The sequence below is a fragment of the Megascapheus bottae genome, chromosome 17 (genome assembly GCF_031878675.1).
Source record: "Megascapheus bottae isolate mThoBot1 chromosome 17, mThoBot2.hap1, whole genome shotgun sequence".
Lineage (NCBI taxonomy): Eukaryota > Metazoa > Chordata > Mammalia > Rodentia > Geomyidae > Megascapheus > Megascapheus bottae.
Window position 1 is genome coordinate 8713936 of NC_143525.1, and position 22186 is coordinate 8736121.

At 41.8% G+C, this 22186-nt stretch overlaps 1 protein-coding gene across 6 annotated transcripts in view; it reads left to right on the forward strand.

The window, feature by feature from the left end:
* Positions 1 to 22186, forward strand: part of Arhgap44 (Rho GTPase activating protein 44) — a 136513-nt gene that overhangs the window by 74773 nt on the left and 39554 nt on the right. For 5 of the 6 annotated variants that reach the window (XM_090349554.1, XM_090349560.1, XM_090349555.1 and 2 more), the window contains exons 2-7: positions 1010 to 1049; positions 1650 to 1754; positions 5981 to 6057; positions 12777 to 12888; positions 15911 to 15987; positions 20535 to 20652. In XM_090349554.1, the coding sequence (XP_090205680.1) occupies positions 1010 to 1049; positions 1650 to 1754; positions 5981 to 6057; positions 12777 to 12888; positions 15911 to 15987; positions 20535 to 20652 (529 nt within the window). Of the gene's footprint in view, positions 1 to 1009; positions 1050 to 1649; positions 1755 to 5980; positions 6058 to 10152; positions 10387 to 12776; positions 12889 to 15910; positions 15988 to 20534; positions 20653 to 22186 lie in introns of those variants that run through there. The other variant, XM_090349558.1, reaches the window with a different exon arrangement.

A 22186-nucleotide genomic window follows, 5' to 3' on the forward strand; every position in this document is an offset into this window, starting at 1 on the left:
TTATATCTATAGAAAATCTAATGGAAACTTTTTGTTAATAGTGTTGGGGTTTGTACTCTAGATCTCACACTTCCTAGACAAGTCCTCAACTTTTCTGCTTTTAGTTTGTTTTTGAACTAGGGCCTCACACTATTTTGGCCAGGCTGGTCTTGGAATGTGATCTACCTACCACTCCTTCCCACCCATTTTCCTGACTGACTGGGATTATAAGCATGTACAGCATACTATCCCCAGCTCCCATCGAAATTTAAATTGGCCTTGAATTTCCCTGATGGCCAGTTTGGGAAGAACTGATATTTTTGCCTTGTAGATATTGGAGCCTGCAGGTACACTATCATATGTCTCTCCATTATTTAGATCTTCTGTCATTTCTTTCAAGAGTTTGTAGTCCATCCTGCAAGCTGTTTATATATGGTAATAGATGAATGCCTAAAAATTATATATTTGAACAATTACTAAACATATTTCATTATTCATGTATTCATTGTCAAAATGTAGAAACAGGTCATTCTTCTATGTTTGTATTGTTTCATTTGTTCCTGGCTTCATCACAGTAGTTGCAGAAGTTTTCTACATGATAAACATGATGCCATATCTGCACAAGAACCTAATACGTGGTTCTCAGACCTTATTGCTATTCATTTTGCTTTGGTTGTCAGATATGGAAAGCTGCTTAATTCTGCTACCTAATTGCAAATTTATGTCTGAGAACAAAAGAGGTGTGTGTCTGTCTGTCTCTGTCTCTGTCTGTCTGTGTGTGTGTTCCTTAACCCAGATTCCACTCTGTGGCAGAAAAGTCCAGACAACCTTGTTTTCTGGGATGCTGGTTACTTGAGGTGCCCAGTAAATTCCAGATGTGTCTGTGTATCTTCTTGTTAAGAGTTTCTGGTACTAATTTCTGTTTCTTTAGAGCCTTCACAAGAGAACGAAGAAGAGAATAGAGAATAATTATGACAACTAAGTTCTCATTTGCTAGTTTACTTCACTGATGTCTCAATTTTCTCTTTAGGGCAGAAAAGACTGAAGTTCTGAGTGAAGACCTTCTTCAGGTAAGGCTGTTGCTTGCCCTTGGCTTGCTCATGGATGTGGGAGACTCTGTCCCTACAGTTAAGCCAATCTCTGGGCTGTTTCTGCTGCAGCCATTTTATAACAGTGTTGGAATACAGCTGGCGATCAGTATTTGCAAATATATGTGGGTTTGTGTATTCAGTCAACTGTAAATAAAAAATATTGGGAAAAACATGCATCCATAGTGAAAGCATTCAGACTTGCTGTTCCCTAAACAATAAGTATAACAGCTATTTCATAGTACTTATCTTGTATAAGAAATATAGAAGTGATTTAAAGTGTACAGAAAGATGTATTATAAGCTATGTGCCCATGTATATTCCATTTCATCCACCTGGGGCTTTTTAGTATTCTGGATGGGGGTTCCTGGAACTCCTCCCTAAAATACCCAGAGAAGACTGTCCTGATTGATGTAGGTCATTTTGTTGGGAAAGATAGCAGAAAGCTACAGCCAGTCCCTCTCCATCACTCTAGCTATGGATTCTGCCTTCTTGAAAGACCTGATCTCTGTGGCAACACAGGTTGTGATGGTCCAGACCGCTGAGCAGTGCTCACCAAGGCCTTTCCCCATCTGTCTGCAGGTGGAGAAGCGCCTGGAGCTGGTGAAGCAAGTGTCCCACAGCACGCACAAGAAGCTCACCGCATGTCTGCAGGGCCAGCAGGGGGCAGAGGCTGACAAGCGCTCCGTAAGTGCCCGCCACTGCCCCAGGCAGCTGGGAAGTTGCCAGGGTCCCATTCCCATCCTAGAGCCTAGTTGGTTCTGGCTGTTTATGTCACAGTTAAGGGTCTTTGGAAGGACCACACAAGCCTCCCTGCTGGCTGCTGCACTGGTGACTCTTCTCTCCCCACTTGCCTCACTCTTTAGTTCTCTTCAGCCAAGGAAGATTCTTCTCCTTTGCCTTCCTAGGGTGGGCGACAAGGAAAATGATAAGAGCACGTTTAAAATCCTACCTCAAGGGAAGCTTCGTCTCTGATGCACACCTTACCCCCTCATTCCACATGTTCATAGATTTGGCCTCAACATCATTCAGCATGTCATGGGAAAAATTATACCATGGTTTTAGAGTCATAAGTACCTTGTAGATGTCCTTGATGATTGCTTTTACTATATGAGGCAGTAAAGAGAACCTGCTGGATAAAAATATCCTGCCGGGTGCAGTAGCTCACGCCTGTAATCCTAACTGCTCAGGAGGCTGAGATCTGAGGATCAAGGTTCAAAACTAGCCTGGGTACAAAAGGACCTGAGACATTTATCTCCATTTAACCTCTAGAAAATGGGAAGTGGGGCTTGGCTCAAGGGTAGGATAGTAGCCTTGAGCTTAAGCGCTCACGGACAGTGCCCAGGCCAAGTTCAAGCTCCATGACCCCCCCACCAAAAAATTATATATATATATATATATATATATATTTTACCTGTATTGGTACTAACAGATGTTGTAGAGTGTGCTTATGTAAAGAGCCTTTGCAATCTTACTTCCCCCTGCCCTCTGCCTCTCTCAATTCCATTGAAGAAGAAAAGACAGCCAAGCATTCACTTGGCTCTGTTTCAAGAGGTCTGCATTCTAGGAGGGTTTCCTCTTTCCTTGAGCTGATATTTTGATCTGGATGTAGTGTTGGCTTCTGTATGTGTGGTCCCCTTTTCCTCCAGTTCATGCCAGGCTGCTTATGCTGAGTATCACAGACAGCACCTGATTCCTCCTCTGTCTCCTATGAAGTATAAACATTTGTTCTGCCTGCTGTATGTGTCATTCCTTTTCCCTCCCCAGCCCTAGCTTGTTTGTCTATATGTCTATCTGTCTTTCTTTTGTGCTGGTACTGGGGTTTGAACTAAGGTGAGCCGAGGGCCTGGGTCCTCAAGGTTGGTACACTATTACTTCAAACACCTCTACTGCTCAAGTTTTGGTGTTTAATTGGAGATAAGAATCTTAAGACTACCAAAGGAACAAAAGATGCATGATATCCTTAATATGTGGCTATTAGATCCAAACAGTACAAGAGCGAGGACTCAATATTTGCGTACCCAATGCTATGGACATGGTATTGGAAATATAAACACAAGTACATAAACATAAAAATTTATGACTATAGACATAATTTTATTACATAGATTAATATGTATCTATGACATACATATAAGCCTTCAGCCTAATTTTAATTATGTTCTAAAAAAATCTAAGGGCCAGTGATTATATATAGAGATTCCCTTCTTGAATACTTGTTTGTTAAATATGTCATTTGAAATATGATGTAAAAATCAATGTTAATAAATTCTTTAGTAAAAGAAAATCTTATGACTTTCCTGCCCTGACTGGCTTCCAGTCATGAGTCTCAGATCTCAGCCTCCTCAATATCTAGGACTATAGATGTGAGTCATTAGTCCCTAGCATGGTTTCTTATATATATTGATATCTCCCTCATCCAAAATGCTTGGAACCAAAAGTGTTGTTTATTGGAGTTCAGATTTTTGAATGTTTGCCTTTCTTTTTTTTTTTCTTTTTTTGGGGGGGGGCCAGTTGTGGGAATTGGATGCTGTCTAGGCCTGGTTGCTGTCCCTGAGCTCTTTAGCTCAAGGTTACTGCCCTACTACTTGAGCCACAGCGCCATTTCCGGTTTTCTAGTGGTTAATTGGAATAAGAGTGTCATGATCTTTAGTGCCGGGCTGGCTGTGAGCCAGGATCCTCAGATCTCAGCCTCCTGAGTAGCTAGGATTACAGGTGCCAGCCACTGTGCTGGCTAAATGTTTTCCCTTCTATAATAGGGTATCTTAGGGCTACAATCTAAGTCTAACTTTACATTCATTTGTGTCCCATTCATACCTAATACACAAGGCTGCAGGTCACTTGATACATTTTTACTGTCACTGTTTTGACTTGAACCTATCATATGAGGTCAGGTGTGGATTTTCAACTGTGGACATTACATCTATACTCAGAAAGCTTTAGATTTTGGAGCATTTGAGATTGGACATTTTCAGAGTAGGGTTACTCAGCTTCCATCCTCAAATCCGTTGTGTCGAGATGTACATAAAGCCTTTGCAGTTCTGGAAAATGCCTGTGGTCATTGTTACAGATGACAGGCTCAGAGAAGAAATGAGATTTTTGGTTTAAACCTTTAGCACCTTTTAGTTTATGCCATATGCATCTACTTCTTACTCAACAGTTCGTTCATTTGGGAGTCAGTGGCTCACACCTGTAATCCTAGCTATTCAGGAGGCTGAGTTCTGAGGATGGCACTTGGAAGCCAGTGCAGGCAGACAAATTCCAAGAGACTCATATTTCTAATGAACAAGCAAAATGCTGGGAGTAGAGCTGTGGCTCAATGGTAGAGTGCTGGGCATGAGTAAGAAAGTCAAGCTCACGTTACTCGTGTTGGTCAGCTTATTCTAAAGGATACTATAAAGGGTGTGGGTGACATATAGATGGAGGACGCCTTCAGTGCATCAGATGATACTCCTTACCTCTAGAAATAGGTTCTGTGAGATCAGCAGCAGCTTTCATTCGCTGCAGGTTGGGTATCCTCCTTCAGGGAGTGTCATCCTTCCAAAACAAAACAGCAGAAAGCAAATGGTAGTGGGAGCTCTCTAGGCCACACTAGGGAGTCTTTGGGCCCTTTCAGTTGTTGTCCACTTTGAGCCCTGTCTTTATCGCTCTAGAGAGTAAAAGGCCTGAGCATAGGCTAGCATTTCTTTTCCTGCCTTCTTGGTTTTCTTCTGCTGTGTCTGTGCGTGCAGGTTGCATGTGATTCCTTGAGATGGGTCAAGCTACATATCTTAATAGCTTGCCTCTCCCTCCTTGTCACACAAGGTATGCCATTGTAAAGTGTATGGTATCTGGTGCCCATATGTTTAGGACACTCACAGTACTGTGCAGTTGTCACCACTGCATGGTTCTGGAGCAGTCTTGTCCTAGCAGATGGAAATCCAATGTCCCTAAAGTAGCATCTCCCCTTTCCTCCACCCTTCACAGCTTCTGTTAAGTGCTAACCTGCTTTCTGTCTCTGTGGATTGGCCACTTGATATTTCATATAAATAGAGTCAGACATCATATGTTTTCTTGAGCCTGGCATATTTTTGCTGTGGATGATGCCTTTCAGGTTCATCTCTGTTACAGCATGTGTTAAGAATTCGTTCTTTTTCTGAGCTTACTAGTCTTCCCCTCTAGGGATTGTCGTAGGTTGTTGTCCATTCATCCATTAGTGGGTATTATGAATGATTTCCACTTGTTACCTCTTCTTCACATGTGTGAAAGCATTTTTTTCTTTCTCTGTTTTCATTTATGTGGTGGTACATTCCCAAGGGTGGAATTGTTGGGCAGTATAACTGTTGATGTACTGCCAAGCTCGTTTACAGTGCTCTGCTCTTGTACACTTCCAGGAGCAATACATTTGTGCGCATGCATACTGTGAATTGTTTTCTGTTTCTTGGCATTTGTGTTCCTTCTTCATACTCCTAATCTAGCCATCCAGGTGATGGTGAAGTGGACTGGACTTCTAGTTTCCCAGTGAGTACTGAGCCCCAGCACCTTTCCCTGTGATAAGTGGCCATTTGTGTATCTTCTCTGGACTTTGTCTTTGTGTTGATACTTGCCTTGTGTTGTGTCATACAGGAGACACATTTCTCTGTTTTCATTGTTCATGAGCTGTCTCATTTACCCCTTCTTGCACGAAGGGGTGAATTTAACAACACAATGCATGAACTAGAATCTAATTTTCTACAGTGACACCTTTAGTTTGTGAATTTCAACCTCTCTTAAGTGTAGCCCATTCTCATGAACTTGGAGTTTCTTGGTATGTTGAAGCCAATGCATTCCAAAGCTCGTGTCATATCTAGGGGAATATTGGACTTTGTGCTGATCTAGAGTGTGTGGGTAGTGATGGAGATGTATCTTCAGTGTACTATGTGTTTCCTTTTCAGAAAAAGTTGCCTTTGACCACTCTGGCTCAGTGTCTGATGGAAGGCTCGGCCATCCTGGGAGATGACACCCTCCTTGGGTAAGGAGACACCATACATGAATTTGTGCCAAGTCTAGCTGAGTCCCTGTCCATAGAAAGAGGACTGGAACTGGGTTCCACATAGGAGAGAGGAAGACATAAGTATTTTATTTTCTCAGTCTGTTTCTTCCTCTTAACCTGATAATCATAGGTTCTTTCTCCTATGTAGAACCTGTCCTTATAAACAAAGGTAGGAATGTAAAAGTAAGTGGTTCTGTTGAGGGGTTGGTAGCAGAAGGAGGGGGAGGATAAAAGACTGTGTGTGTGTGTGTGTGTGTGTGTGTGTGTGTGTGTGTGTGTATGAGAGAGAGTGGGGGGAGAACCTGGTCAAAGTATTATACACATATGTATGAAAACAGAATAGTGAAACCTGCTAAATTGTTTCAGGAAGAGAAGAAAAGGAAAATGACGGGGGAGGGGATTGGTAAAAGGGGATTGGTTTGATGTGTATTATGAAAATACCACAATGAAACCCCTTTGTGTAACTAATAAGACAAATAAGAAAATGGAAAATAAAAACAAATACCAATACAAAAAATTAATGAAGTCCAGGGAATTTTCCAGGGAAACGTGGAGTGTGCCTGAATTGTGGGGAGGGGCAGGGCACCTTGTAAGCAGTGAAAAGAGCACCCTGAGGTTGGACATGATTCTGCCTAAGCAGTGGAGCAAGCCAGTCCAAGGGGAGACATCAACTTAAAGCTGGTGAGACCTGAAGAGGGAGACCCACAACTCCAAGACCATGGTAGAATCAAGTTGAAAGCCATCGAGCATCAGATACTAGAATGGGCAAGAATCCCTGAAGAAGCTGTGCTGACTGTAAAGCTTCACTAAATCTCATTACCACTGGAATCTTCCTGGAAACATGACCACTCTTGTCCTATAATCAATCCGTAGGACAACTAGTAAACTGAGAACTAGAAAGAAGAGGGACAGCATAAAAGAAAATGTAAGCTACTTAAAGAAGACCAGAGGCATCTTTAATAAACAAATATCATGAGAAAGGAATGGGAAACACTGGCTTTAAAAACAAATTAGGGCTCTTAAAATTGAAATTATACTGATAATTTTAAGACATAATTTGAGACGTACTGGAGATTGTGCACTAGAGAATCAGTGGACCTGGAGGCATATTAGCATACCTACAGACATGCTCACAGGAAGAACGATGGCTGGGATCTGTCCAGGGGCTGGGGGACACAGTGTAGCTATCACCATTATATCTAGAAAAAGGTCCTGCAGAAATGGGAAGGATGTATCAGTGACTAAATCTTTTCAAGACTGGAAGAAAAGCCTAAGTCTCATTTAAGGTATACAAGAAGTCCCATTTGAAGTCAACATAAAGAATCCATCCTGAACACATCGTACTAAGACTATATAGATTATTTACCTTCCGCACATCCCCCAAAAAAGGAAAAAAGAAAAAGAAAAGTTTGATATCAGCTAGAGGAAGAAAAAAAGTATCTGTAGCATCATGATTCAAATAAAAATAAAACTATTACTCAACAAAGTAAATTCCAGTCAGTAATAGAGGACTATCTCCAAGTAATGAACGGAAAGACAAGAAGCCTACAATTTTACAATCAACCAGATCATTAGTCTAAAATAAAGAGAAATGAAAGCTGTTTCCAGGCAAATATATACTACTTGCAGAGTAAACTATATTAATACTCCAAAGCTGCAGCTTGCATATTCTCACGCAATGAACTAATTAAAGTCTTTTATAGAAGTGGAACTAAGTGGTAGGTTTAAAATAACTTAATCTATTGTAGAGAAGGAAATAATTTCTATTTCCCTCTCACCATCTTCTTCCTTAACTGGGGCTATAAAAGGTAGACTTTCGCAGAGTAAAAGCATGCCCACTTACTCAACACAGCACATGGACAATTCATTCACTGATGAGTAACAGAAGGGTTTGCATAGTATTTGGGGACAAGAAGAGCAGGTTTTTTTTTTTTTGCCAGTCCTGGGCTTGAGCTCAGGGCCTGAGCACTGTCCTTGGACTTTCTCAAGGCCAGAGCTCTACCACTTGAGCCTCAGCACCACTTCTGGCTTTTTTCTATGTATGTGGTACCAAGGAATCGAACCCAGGTCTTCGTGCATGCTAGGCAAGCACTCTACCACAAGGCCAAACTCCCGGCCCAAGAAGAGCAATTTTTAGAGATGTAACAAGACAATGTTGTCTCTTGGCTGGCAGGTTGTGGGAAGGTAAGGACGAGTAAGTTGAGTTTGTTATGTACCTTTTCTGGCTCCTTCTTGGGGCTAATAGAGTTGTCTCCAGTGACTCACTTTTGTTCTTTTTGGCAGAAAAGGAAATGAGAACATCTTTGTCAATTTATTCCTTGCTTTTAGGCAAATAGGAGGTAAATCAAAGAGCTTTCTCCTCTATATCTGCCTCTCCTCCTCTTCCTCTTTTTCCTTTTTCATCCTTCTCCTCTTCCTTCCTTTCTTTTTCTTCCTTGTCTCCTCCTTATTTCTTTTATATCTCCCCTTCCTCCTCCTCTTTGTCTTCTTCCTCTTCCTTTTTTCCACATCCTCAGAATATAAATAAGCATTGAATTCCAAAGCAGCAATATAAGAATAATTTATGGGCTGGGAGTTTGGCCTAGTGGTAGAGTGCTTGCCTAGCATGCATGAAGACCCGTGTTCGATTCCTTGGTACCACATACATAGAAAAAAGCCAGAAGTGGTGCTGTGGCTCAAGTGGTAGAGCTCTTGCTTTGAGAAAACCCACGGACAGTGCTCAGGCCCTGAGCCCAAGCCCAGGACTGGCAAAAAAAAAAAAAAAAGAATAATTTATTGTAAGAGTGCTAAGCAAAATGGAACTGAAATACTAAACTAAAACAAACTTAAAATACCAGAAAAGTAAACCATTGTTTCCCCTTCTTGTGCCATTTGAAAGGGGAATAAAGATATATTTCATTTATACTTATGGTCACCTTCAAAATTCTACAGAAAGAACAGGAGTAGAATAATGGAGAGATGAAAAAGGAAATGGAGAGGAAAACAAGTGCTAAGAGAGGAAGAGTAAGAGAGAAGGCACAGTGGCTTTAATATCCGTATCTGTGATCATCCTAGATAGAGATGGAACCAACACAGCTGTGAAAAACAGTACGTCATGGCTTGGGTGGATAGGCACAACATTCCGTGCATGGCCCTCCCAAGAGAGGCATGCTGCCAGTCCCCACACTGTGGGGACTCCACAAGACTAAAGGCTAAGATGACAAACTCAACACCGGCTGATTTCATTCCCTTCCAAACCCCTCTGAAACTACTGTAGGCATCATTTCCCTTCCCCACCCCCTTGAAAACCAAAACAAAATCATCCTCATCTATTACAGGGGGAAAAAGCAACAACAACCTGATATTCTGAGCTGCAATGGGTAATAATGAGTAGGAACAGGATGGAGACATGGATACAAGTTAGAGAGAGGGAGAATGGGAAAGTAAGTCTCCGAAGACTGACCCCCGTATCCAGTACTAGGCTATGCGCACACATGTGACCGAGATGTGGACAGTGCCCTGGAATTGGTGGGTCAGGGACCTCTAGACTGCATGTCTTTGTGGGGTAGAGTAGGATGTTCATGAATATGATTGAAATCTTTTCAAGTGCTGTGTGGATCTCACAACCTCACTCTATTCTACATCTCCAGGAGGCATTCATTCCCTGTTCCTCCAACAGCTGAGATCTGGAGCTTTATTCTGTAGGATGGATAAAAGGAAGCTTTCTTTAGATAGAGAAGTCAGCACAGAGCTGTGTAAGAGTATCTAGTCCTTACATTGTCCTGAGAGTCCTCAGTCCTCACACCTACACCGCCCCCACAGCACACACACTCAGAATGGTCCCTAGACTTGACACCCCTCCCCCCCCTCTGTCAGTCCTTGGGCTTAAATTCAGGGCCTGAGCACTATCCTTGGGCTTTCTCAAGGCTAGAGCTCTACCACTTGAGCCACAGCACCACTTCCAGCCTTTTCTATGTATATGGTATCGAGGAATCAAATCCAGATCTTTGTGCATGCTAGGCAAGCACTCTGCCACTAGGCTAAACTGCTGGCTTCTTGACTTTTATTTTCTAGGGAAGAAATTGGAAAAGTCTTCTCTGGGGAATTTAAACCAGCTCCAAAGTTCTGAGAACAGGAGGGCAATGTATGGTTCAGCCATATTTTCCTGTAGACAAGCAGCAAGCTATAGCTCTCGTGCTGAGCTTGGATGTTTCTGACCTCAAGTATAAGCAAAACACCAAAAATCCCTGGAGGGGAGCTGCTAACTGAATCCCTCAGGCATGCAGTTTGTAAGAATCAAAGATCATGTGGGGGAGGAAAAGATTTGAGGTAAGCTTTCATTTAAGTTTTTAAGTGCTAGAGAAGATGATACTTCATGAATCAAAAACAGGATGCAGTACAGAATGTTTGTAGGGAGGAATCATTCAGAGATGAAAGCAGGCTCACAGAAATGAAACAATGCTACACCAAATGTGAAGCTCTCAGTAGAAACTTTGAAAGATAAATTAGAGGAAATCATTCAGATAAAGAAAAAGCAAATAGAAAAAGCATGGTAGTTACCACACCAGCCCAAGACATCTTAGTCTTGAGCAACAAGAGATTCTTAGAAAATGAGAGAGAGAAATTATATTAAAATGTAATAAACCACAAAAGCATTTTCCAGACTGGCAAGACATGAATTTTTTTTTTCAATATAATGGGAGGAAAAAATATTAACCCTATGCTGAAACCTGCCCTCATGAATACTGGCCACAGAAGATTCTACAACCTTCTTGAACAAACACATCCTTACATTACAGAGAACTTGGGTGGGTGAGTGCCTCCAGGACTCAACTGAAAGCAATAAAGGAAGTGTAAAATAACTAAAACTGGACCCTCAAAATTCCAAAGGGATCTTGCCTAGTGTGCTGTTTAAAGCCATGCCCAAGTATCAGGGCCAAGGTAGCGAAGAAATTAGGGTTGAGGGAACAGCCCCTGCCTAGCAAGCACAAGGCCCTGAGTTCAAACCCTAGTAACACCAAAAGTAAATTAAAACTTAAAAGCAAAGGAGGGAAGATACCCAGGATGCCAATTTCAACTTCCAACAGGCTCTTTTTCAGAAGCTTAAATGAGGATACCTTCCATTGTGAGGAAGTTAAAAAACCAGTGGTAGACACAGGGTGACAGAACATCCGGCATGGAACAGAGGGAACAGCAGTCCAGGAAGTACTGACTGAAGACTCCAGGAAGTAGCTGTGCCCTGAAAACAAAGTGAGAACTCAGTCAAGGCTGGCCTAGGTTTAGAAGAGATGAGCTGAAGAAGTTCATTAAGTGTGATTCACTATCTTAAAGGGACAAATTAGAAAATTGGCAGGAATTTATGTTCAGTTAGGCACATATAAAGTGAAAGAAGGAAACCAGAACAAAACAACTATTATCTGTAGGAGGAACAAGTAAAATGTGCCATGAAATAAAATGGAATCAAAATGATCTACCTAGCTCAACTCCAAATACAGGTTCAGTATCCCTTATCTGAAATTCATGGGACCTGGAGTCCTCAAATTTTGAATTTTAAACAAAAGACTTTTTTGAATATTTGCATAAAGTTTACCAACTCAGCACCACTTGAATCTGGAAATCCTTAAATTCAAAGAGTTCCTAAATCTAACATTTTCCAAAAGTCAGATTTTTAAAAATTAGAACTATACAACTTGTAGAGTCCAAGTATAATCTTAAGTACTGAACATCTGCTGGTATGGATAAATGGAGGGAAAAATGTAAAGAAAGCTAAATTGAACTCCATTGTGTATATGTACAACACAATTTCTTGATCCATTTGTCTACTGAGGGACATCTGGGTTATCTTGGCCATGGTAATGCAATGAACATGGTTCTGCTGCTAGCTTTAGTGTGGCTTTGTTTGTGGTCTATTAGATAAATGTCTAGAAGTGGAATTGCTGGGTCATAGGGGAGCACCATGTTTAGTCTTTTAAGGAACCTTCATCCTGATTTCCAGAGTGGCTAAACAAGCTTCTCTTTTGGTCACATCCCTGCAAGCATCTGTTATTATTAGTTTTCTAAGTGGGCTGAGGTAGAATCTAAGTGTTGTTTGAATTTGCATTTATTTTATGGCCAAAGATGTTGAACCTTTCTTCACATGTCTAGTGGCCATTCTTCTTCTTATGTGAAACTTCTCTTTGAGTCTTTATCTTTAACCGATTTATTAATTGGGTTGTTGTTTCTTTGAAGGTTTGTTCTGGGGTACTTTCATTTTTTGAGTGTATGAGGCCCTTATTGATGTAAAAATCTTCTCCCATTCTGTGGACTTTCTATTTATCTTGCTAGCTATGTCCTTTCTGTGAGTGACTGAAGATGTTGGTGAGTTGGTTGCGTTCAGTATGGTTTCCAGGGGACACGTGGAAACACCTGTCACTTCATGTCCATGGAATCAGCATGTCCATGGAATCAGTCTGTTTCTTCTTCTTCTTCTCTTATGTCTCCCCATGTGTTCCCTCTTGTCCTGGTTGCATGGTGAGTGCTTCCATTCAGAAGAAATGATCCTTCAGAAATGAAGAAAGTTGGAACAGCTCCATCTCCGGAAGCCACAGAAATCAGCTACTTCTTACCACTGACTTGGGAAAGTTTATGGGGCAAGGAGGCGATGGAATGCAGCAAGCAGCATGTTGTCCCTGAGGGCAGATGTTCAGCATTGTTTTTTTTTTTTTTCCTGTTGGTTGCAGGAAGATGCTGAAACTCTGCGGAGAGACAGAAGACAAGCTGGCTCAGGAGCTGATACATTTCGAGTTGCAGGTGGAAAGAGATGTGATTGAGCCCTTGTTTCTGCTGGCTGAGGTGAGAAGCAGTAGAGGGCAGGGCCAGGGTGATGGGGATGTGTGGAAACAGAGATTCGATGGTCTCTGTCCTTCTATGGCCTACTCCCTGGCATTGCTTTTCAGCAACCCAGCCCTCCTCAATGTTTGGTGATGTCAAGACAAAAAAGCCAATCACTGTCGAATATATATTTAGTGTATGAGTGCTTTGACTTACAGTTTAAAATGGCATGCCTGTCTTGGGCAGTAGAGGTGAGGGTAATTTCCACCTTTGAGGAGAAGAGACACTACACAGACAGAGGTGCCTCTGGGTAATGGTGAGTTTTGTTGCTTATGCTCATTATTTGGCCACATGGGAATTTAGAAATTCAAATGTACTTGTTACTTTTTGTTTATATATTTATTTTGTTCCTTCACTTCATGTATTTTGGAAATAGCACCAATTAGTTCCTTACAGGGGTTTCATTTTAACATGTTCCATGTATGTATAAAAGTACCCTGATTTGAATCAGCCCCTGTGGAACAGCTGGCTATCTCAATGTCTGCACAACACCTTTGTGGGTTTTCATCAGATAAAATCCTGCTGAGGGATACAGGAAATATCTCATGGGCTTTATGTGCTTCCAATCTTAGACTCTGTCTGGATACCTTGATCATGGAAATCTAACCAGTTCTCTGTCTTAGAGCTCCCTGCAGTGGTGGACATTTCTAAGTCTGCATTCTTTAGCAACCCCTAACCTTACCTAGCTGGCACACATTGAGCTATCAAACACTGGAGATGTGTGTGTATAGACATACATATATATATGTGTGTGTGTGTGTTAGTATGACTCAACAGCTTGATTTTTCTTTATATGTCATTTTTGCTCGTTGAAATTTGGAATTACATAGTTACTGATGACTAGAGGCTACTATAATTGGGTGACACTGCCCTAAGACATGATTTTTTTCTCTGGACATTTTCCAATTCCTCTCCATCTCCTGATAGTTTTTGTTTTTGTTGTTGGGTGTGGAGCTTGAACTCAGGGCCTAAGTGCTGTCTCTGAGCTTTTTTGCTTAAGGCTAGCACTACAACTTTGTGCTACAGCACCACTTCCGATTTTCTGGTGGTTCATTGGAGATAAGAGTTTCGTGGACTTCTCCACCCAGCTGTCTTTAAACAGTGATCCTGAGATCTCAGCCTCTGGAGTAGCTACTCAGGAGCCACCAGTGCCTGGCCCCTGATGGTTTTTGTAAAGCAGAACAGATAACTTATTGCTTAACATACCTAAAGACAATCAGACCAAGTCCTGGATTGACATGTACCAACTGTGGTCCTCTCAGCCTCCATCCTGGGTCAGACATTCCCCTAACCAAGAACATTCATGAGAGGTTCTCTGTTCTCCTAGAGGCCAGGGTATGGCAAAAGCCCAAGACAGACAGGAGCCAGGCTGACTGAGAAGCAACGCTGGGAGTCCCTTGGCAAGACTCACAATTACCATGCAATCTCCCAGTCCAGCCTCACACTCCTTTGCAGAGTCTGGCTGCCCATGCACACTACACTGCTTCCTCCTGTGGAAATCATTGCACTGATTGTCCTGAGCCCTCTGCTCGGGACAGTAAATGAACCAAAAGCCCTTCACAGAACGCTAGGTTTCCCTCATATTTTCCCCTTATATAAAAAACACAACCTGACACAATTCTCATTCAATTTATGGCCAATTTTCCTTTTTTAATTCTCACATCCTGCCCTACTTTCTTTTTTTTTTTTGGGCTGGGCCTGGAACCAAAATCCTGAACTGGAATGTTCAAGGAAGTCATTTTTAGAAAGAAACCTATAAAAAGAGCATCTCCATATAACCAATATGGAAGGACTCGTTGCTCAGAAAAGCCACACAGTGTTGGTGTTTCTTCATTGTTTACTTTGGGAACATCTTACTTGATTTCTATAAATATAAGACATGTATCCAACTGGCACGTCTCAAAACTTCTCAGGTCTCCTCCAGTTTCCACTGTGGGTTTTGTGGTAGGTCTGCATGTCAGAAGGCTCTGCCTGGCTTTCTTTATTTCTCCCCATGTTTGGTCTTGTGAAAGTAGAGAAGATATGATCGAGTTCCTGTTTTTCTGGCTGAAGTGAGGGTTGGAGTGTGGCTGGACCTAGAGCAGCAATAGGAGACAAGGAATGTCAGAGATGGTCTAGATCAGTGACTGCTGGGGGTGGGAAGTGGTTTGGGTTCTCAGAGGAGAGAGCAGAGAACATCTCAGGAAGAATTAGGACTTTTATCTGAGGCTGATCAAAGGATATGAAGTCTCATGTATGCAGGATGAATGAAGTCTGGAGTTGCATCGGACAGCCTGGTGTGACTACTGCTTACGTGAAATGTGCTGAGACGGATCTGGCAAGACCAAGTGCTAAAACTGAAGTGCTTTTACTGCGCGCGTGCACACACACACACACACACACACACACACACACACACAAGCACGTGAGTATGCACATCCATACATATACACACAAAGAATTGCTTACTTGAAATTCACTGAGAAGATGGATCTGAAGTGTTCTCTGCTATATGCACACACAAGTACACACAACAAATTGCTTTCTTGAAATTCATTAAGAAGGACCTGAAGTATTTTTTAGCACATATACATGTGTATTAGTGCATATACATGCCCATACAAACAAAGGAAATAACCTAAGATGTAATGATTAACAATGTATACATCTAAAAATACCAATTTGCATCCTTAAAACATATAATCTTATGGCTGGGGTGTAGCTCAAGTAATAAGATGCCTGCCTGCCAAGTGTGAGGTCTGTTTAGTTTAAACCCCAGTACTACAATTATATGTGTGCATGCACATACATAATTCATGCAATTCTTATTTATGAACAACTGTACCTCAACAAAATGGAAAAGGGGAAAGGTTTGGATTGAAAATAGGGATTGAGAGACTTCTAGCAAACCCAGGGGTTGCTGTCAGCTGATCCTAATGGTTCAGAAGCTGAATCCTTAAAAGTACTGACCTTCAGCTTCCATGTCTCTTGTCCATGACTGCAGGTGGAAATCCCAAACATTCAAAAGCAGAGAAAGCATTTAGCAAAGCTGGTCTTGGACATGGACTCTTCCCGAACCAGGTAAGGTTGCTTTACCTTCTTTCCTGCTTCTTTGAAGGGTTATATTTGGGGTCGAGACAGGGGTGGGTTTGTGTGCAGTGAATGTGTTCTCCAGCACTAAGTTCCTTGTTTCCTTGAAACAAGGCCAGAGAAGTAGCAGTAGAGAGTAGAATGAGTGTGTGGAATCTCTTTTTCTTCTCTTTCTTGGAGTTTGAACTTGGACTAGCACTGGAGGTGTATTCCACTACGAGTCAGGCCTCCAGCTCATCTGCGAAGTCTTGATTTGCTGTTAGTTATTACAGCCCGGTTGTACCACATTAGACTTGCATCCCCTTCACGTGGGTTGTGAGACGTCCTAAAGCACTGACCAAAGCAGTGCTGAGTTCGCCATTGTTAGGATGGGGGGGGGGGCACCAGACCCCTAGGTTTGTGGAATCCATTACTTCTGAAAGAACCTGGGTCTTTGCTCTGAGGTATTTTCCTTGCTTTATCCAGGAAAGCCTATTTTGTTTGTTTGTTTGTTTGTTTCCCCAGCACAGAGCTTCTGGCAGGACCAAGTTCTGGCCAGAATGCATGTCATTACTGTCTCCAGCCATGCCACTACTTTTGATTGGTCCTCTAATGAAAAAAAGTCACCAGTCCAGTGTTGTATTTAATGGTGACACCAAGGAGTGTGTGATTTCTGAAAGCCTAGAGAGATGTATGTCACTGGAGACTTCACTCATGACTCATATGACTTTTCATATCTTTAGCCTGTCATCTTCTTTATTTTCTGGGAAGGGAATCTCTATCTCTCCTATCCAAATTTTAGCTTTTATAAACTTTCTCAGCCTTGGGTCCTTGACAAGCTTTGTTGTCTAGGATTTTTAAAAGCCTTTTAAGATTATCCTGCACCATCTGCTTGCTGGTCCATCTCCTTTGTCATTCCATAGCCCACTTTGTGCAGTTAAGAATTTCTATGAGGAGAAAGTGAATGCCTTTGAGAGGATTATTGGAAGTACAGGCCCTCTCAGCTACCTTCTTACAGGTGTCTGCTTTAGCCTCCAAGCTGTGAATTCTACAGTCATTTAAGTCTGGGTTACAGGATAAAGGGAGACATTTTAGCAATGTTGGATGACTTTTTTTCTTAGCAAGTATGTCCTTTTCCTTCCTACTGTATTCCCACAGTGGCCTTTTTTTGCTCTTACTTCTAGCCCATGACTGGACCTTTGAATCCTACAACTTTGATGACTATTGTCAAATCCATCTAAGCTAGCCCAAGTTGAAATCAAATGTCAGCCTGGCAGGTTTGCTTCAAAAGCCAGTGATTTGGACCTTTCTCCTCTTCAGAGAAAACAGATGCTTAGAAGATGAATAAAAGATTGTGTAGGAGAGGGATGGAGGTAACCTTAAGGAAGCATTGTGCTGAGTTAAAGCTTGTGCGTTGAAGTGAATATGAATGCTGTGGACATGTCTTTCCTGCTATTGCTTTGGATTGGCAGTGGTTAAAGAAAAAGCCCCATCTCCCTCTCAGTCTCCCCCCTATTCCCCATCACCTCACTTTTTTCTGGACGTGTATTTTTAAGATTAACCCTTCTAAGTCCAGGATACATTCTGTCTGTGCTGGGCAGCTAACTCTTGAGTCTTATACATTGGCTGGTATTTCCTTTAAATTCACTTCTGGAACTGCTTGAACACCACTGAGACTACTTATGGAGATAGAGTCTTTAAGGTGGTCTAGAGATGGAGATCAGGACCCGGTGTCAACTGTGCAAGTCAGAAAGAGGGGTAGGTTCTTTTGGGAATCTCCATCTTGGAAATCCAGCCTTCAGAACTGCAAAAAATAAGCATATGTTATCACAGCCACCATGTCAGTGACCCCTTTGCTACAGGAGCCCGAGCAGAGTAATATATCCACCTCCTCTGGAAGAAAGTAAACTGGTGTAAGGAAGACAAGGGCTGGAGGAGGAATCCCAGGTAGCACATGGAATGTAATAAGTGGATCATCAGAAGTAGGACTTTGGCATCATGGCAGTCTTGAATACCTGGGAGTAGAGTCCTACCTCACCTCTCCCCTCTGGTGCACTCCATGTGCAGGTACCTTTTCCCTAGACCCCTTTACTTCCAGGTCACTGGATATCCCTTGGCCTCAGGGCTGACCTACATGAACCCTCTTCTTTTTGCCTTGGTTGTGCCAGTGCAAAGGATCTGGACCACCTAGGAGAGCATGAGTGAAAAGTGGAGGATGTCAATGTTGAAGGAAGGAAGACACAACAAATTAAACTGTCCAACTAAGGGAACTTTGCCGTTGACCTTCCCAAAGTTCTTCTGCACTTGATGTGGTTCTGGACCGATCTCAGATTTGCCTTCTTTGCCCATTTCCTGAGATCCCAACCCCCATGTTGCATCCTTTGCTGTCATCTGGACTTCGTGATAGTCGTGTTCTATCTTCTTTTTCTGTGGTCATATCTTCCTGGGCTTCTGTCTCCAGAGAATTACAGTGGCACATCCACTAATGTGGTGGGAAGGAACTAACTTTCTGCCCTTCCAATTTCAATGCTTAGACATTGTCCAGAGTCCTTGTTGAGAAGCAGTCAGCCCTTATTTTAGAACTGATGGTCTGAGAAGACCAGCATACCTTGAAATTCATGGCTCATTTCACTTTTCCTGACAAGTTACTGTAGGGGGTGATTATTTTTCTAAGTTTCCCTTAGTACTCTGTTATTCAAAAGGTCTATGTCATGAGTGACCCTGTTATCAGGGCTTACTGCAAGTAAGATTCCCTTAGATAAATGAAAGTATATGCCTTTTAAAGGACTGCAATATTGACAAGTTAGAAAACAAACTGTTGTTAATTTGGGAAAGTGTCATTTCAATTTACATATATTAACTAGAATTAAGATTTTTAAAAATGGAATCCAGATTTTTGCAGCAACATGAAAATCAACTTAATGATAATTGTCCCTGTGTGTGTGTGTGTGTGTGTGTGTGTGTGTGTGTGTGTGTGTGTGTTCTTATAACCATAAAAGGTGGTTGCTTTTTGTTGCTTTTTCTTCAGGTAGCTATGACTGAGATAATCACTATGGAGGGATATTTGTTGAATTTTTTATTATTATGTTAATGTAGTTATACAAAAAGATATTTGTGGTCTTCGCTGTTGCATCTCATATTTTATTTACCATAAACCATGCAATAATTTAATACTTTATTTAAGATACTTTATTTTTAAAACTATGAGGTATGAATTAACAATATCATTTGTGTAGGGCAAAAAAATCAGAGAATCTCTTAGGGATTCTAACCAATCCTTTTTAGCTTCAATCTTGAAATCACATTGAATAGAAGCTCTTCTTCCTAATTTGCCCTAAATGTTATCTTAGAATCAGAAATCTCTCCCAAGACATGTGTCTCTCTAGAGCCTCAAACCATCTGAATATCCCAAAGCCTTTTACAGTAGGTTTCCCAGGATTCCACTTTTTTTAGGGGACCAAGAGAGTCCTTCCCTTTGCTACTTTTTTTCTATTCAAAAAAACATGTTTAGTTTCTCCTTACTTTCTTTTATATCATAGATCCCTACACTCTCTTTATTTTCCCATAGGTAACAGAAGAAAAAAAATGAAATAGAGAAAATCTCCTTGTGATTAGACTCTTGAATGTCAAGACTGAGGGGAGGGAGTGGAAGATCCCATTTTTTTTTACCCCTACCTTGGAAATTCTCTAGCTGAGAGCCATATTCAACTACCACCTTGATCTGTACTCTCTTGGCCTGCATGGAGTTTAGAGAAGTTATTTCCTGCCTTTCGTGAGGGAAGTTCACATAAAGTTTTTAAATTCTCTTGTCAATTGAAACATTTGATAACCCGTGACCTGGAATTACCTTAGACAGACCATTCCTCCATCCAGCCCTCCCCTCCTCCCCCTGCCCACCACCAGTACATATACCTTTGTATTCCCCAGCCCTTCGCCCTTCCCTCTTCCTTCTGACCTCCAAAGTCCAAAGCCAGGTTTAGGTGCTGCTTGTCATCTAATTATACCATTGTTTTTTTTTAATTTTTTATTATAATTAATAGAAGGGTTACATTATATTCGCCAGATAGAAGGTGCATTCCTTAACCATCATTGTTACCTCTTCTCATGTTTTTGTTCCCATTTCCCTCCCGCTCTCCTATTTTTTTAATTATCTCCATATCTTACATCTGTAATACAAGATGAAGGTAAAATATGTCTTGTTTTCATTTTGTGCAGTTGCTGGACCCTGAAAATCAGGGCCTTTTGTTCTTATTCTTGCTCAGCTTTTTTTTTTTCCTCTCCTTTATTTTATTTTTTTAATTTTTAAAATTGTTGTTATAAAAGTAATGAACAGGGCTCATGAGTCCAAGCTCAGGACTGGCAAAAAAATAAAAAGTGATAAACAGAGGTTAGTAAATTGAGGTTAGTACATTGTAACTTTTAATTACTTCTTTTCAGCAGGAGCATGCAGTTCCTCAAGGTAACATCTGCAATCAGGTATACTCTGAGTTTCCAGTGTCCCCAGGGCTCTGCCTGTCTCATGCTTCTCTTCTCCCCCCCCCCCCTCCATTTTCCATCAGGTGGCAACAGACTTCCAAGTCCTCAGGGTTGTCCAGCAGCCTACAGCCTGCCGGTGCCAAGGCTGATGCCCTCAGGGAAGAGATGGAAGAGGCAGCCAACAGAGTAGAGATTTGCAGGGTACCTGCCCTCTTCACTGCTCTCTCTTGGAACATACTGGGAAGCCCTCCTGTTTGGTTGTTAGCGAGTATCTAGTTAAAGTGCCTATCTTCAAGCTCGCCTGATTATTGCATGTGTAGATACCAGGATGAAGACTTGTTGGGGCTTTGATGATGACCCCATCAGGCAGTCAGCCTTATTGGGTTATTCGTGTGGCTCATGCACGGTAGGCAAAGAGAAAATGGCTTCTTTCTGTGAGGAGCTCTGGCCATACAGGATAATTGAGAATTTAAACCACAGATGAGCCTTGACTGTTATAAATTTTCTCTAACTGTTCTGATCTCCTGTTGTTATCCCATAGAGTTTTGAAGAAAGCCTGTGACCTTCTCTGTTCTTGGTCGCTTTCTCTTACCTCATTAGCTTATTCTTTCACATCACTTGGTACAGGTGGCTTTGGCCTTGAGTTCAATAGTCAGTCCTAACTGGAACCCATTTCTTTCAGGAATTAGAAACATTAGCTTTTTTAAGACTTATTTTTAATTGCCCAGATTACAGTTCTATGGAGCCAAGCAATGTAAGATCAATACTTCAGATCCTGAATTCATTATGATAAGGCACATTTGTCACTTGGACCCCTGGGTTGATGGTAAATCCCTTGCCAGAATTTTAAACACTTTTTCCAGTAGACATAGAGTGTAGTGGTAAGGGGACACTGAATATGTATAGCCAAATGGGTCAGAATAAGAGTGTGGGGATTTTAAGCATTTTAGGGTTACTGTTCTGCCAAAAACTTTGAAGATTTTCCATAGTACTGGAAAAATAGAATATGAAAAATAACAATAATTCTTTCCCTTCTAGCTCCGCAACCCATTTCCAAATAAGGTAGTTAATCCTCACTCCCAGCCACCAATATGTCTTAATAACTGTGAGGCAGGTACCAGTGGCTCGCATTTATAATCTTAGCTACTCAGAAGGTTGAGAGCAAAAGGATCATGGTCTGAGCCCAATTCTGGTTCCTAGTTTCTTCATTTATCATTAAACCAATTATTTGGGGAGGGAGGTTCTTTGTTTTGGTCCTAGAGCTTGTACTCTGGACCTGGGCCCTATCCCTGAGCTCCTTTTGCTGAAGGTTAGCACTCTACCACTTGAGCCCTAGTTCCATTTCTGAACTTTTCTGAGCAGTTTATTGGTGATAAGAGTCTCACAGACTTTCCTGGCTAGGCTTTGAACTGTGATCCTCAGACCTTAGCCTCCTGTAACTAGGATTATAGGCGTGAGCCATCAGTGCCCAGCTTTAACCAATCACTCTTTTTTTTTTTTTTTGCCAGTCCTGGGCTTGAGCTCAGGGCCTGAGCACTGTCCTTGGACTTTCTCAAGGCTAGAGCTCTACCACTTGAGCCTCAGCACCACTTCCGGCTTTTTTCTATGTATGTGGGGGCACCAAGGAATCGAACCCGGGTCTTGGTGCATGCTAGGCAAGCACTCTACCACTCGGCCAAACTCCCGGCCCCCTAACCAATCACTCTTAAGCCCCAAATGTGGTAGTCATTTTAAG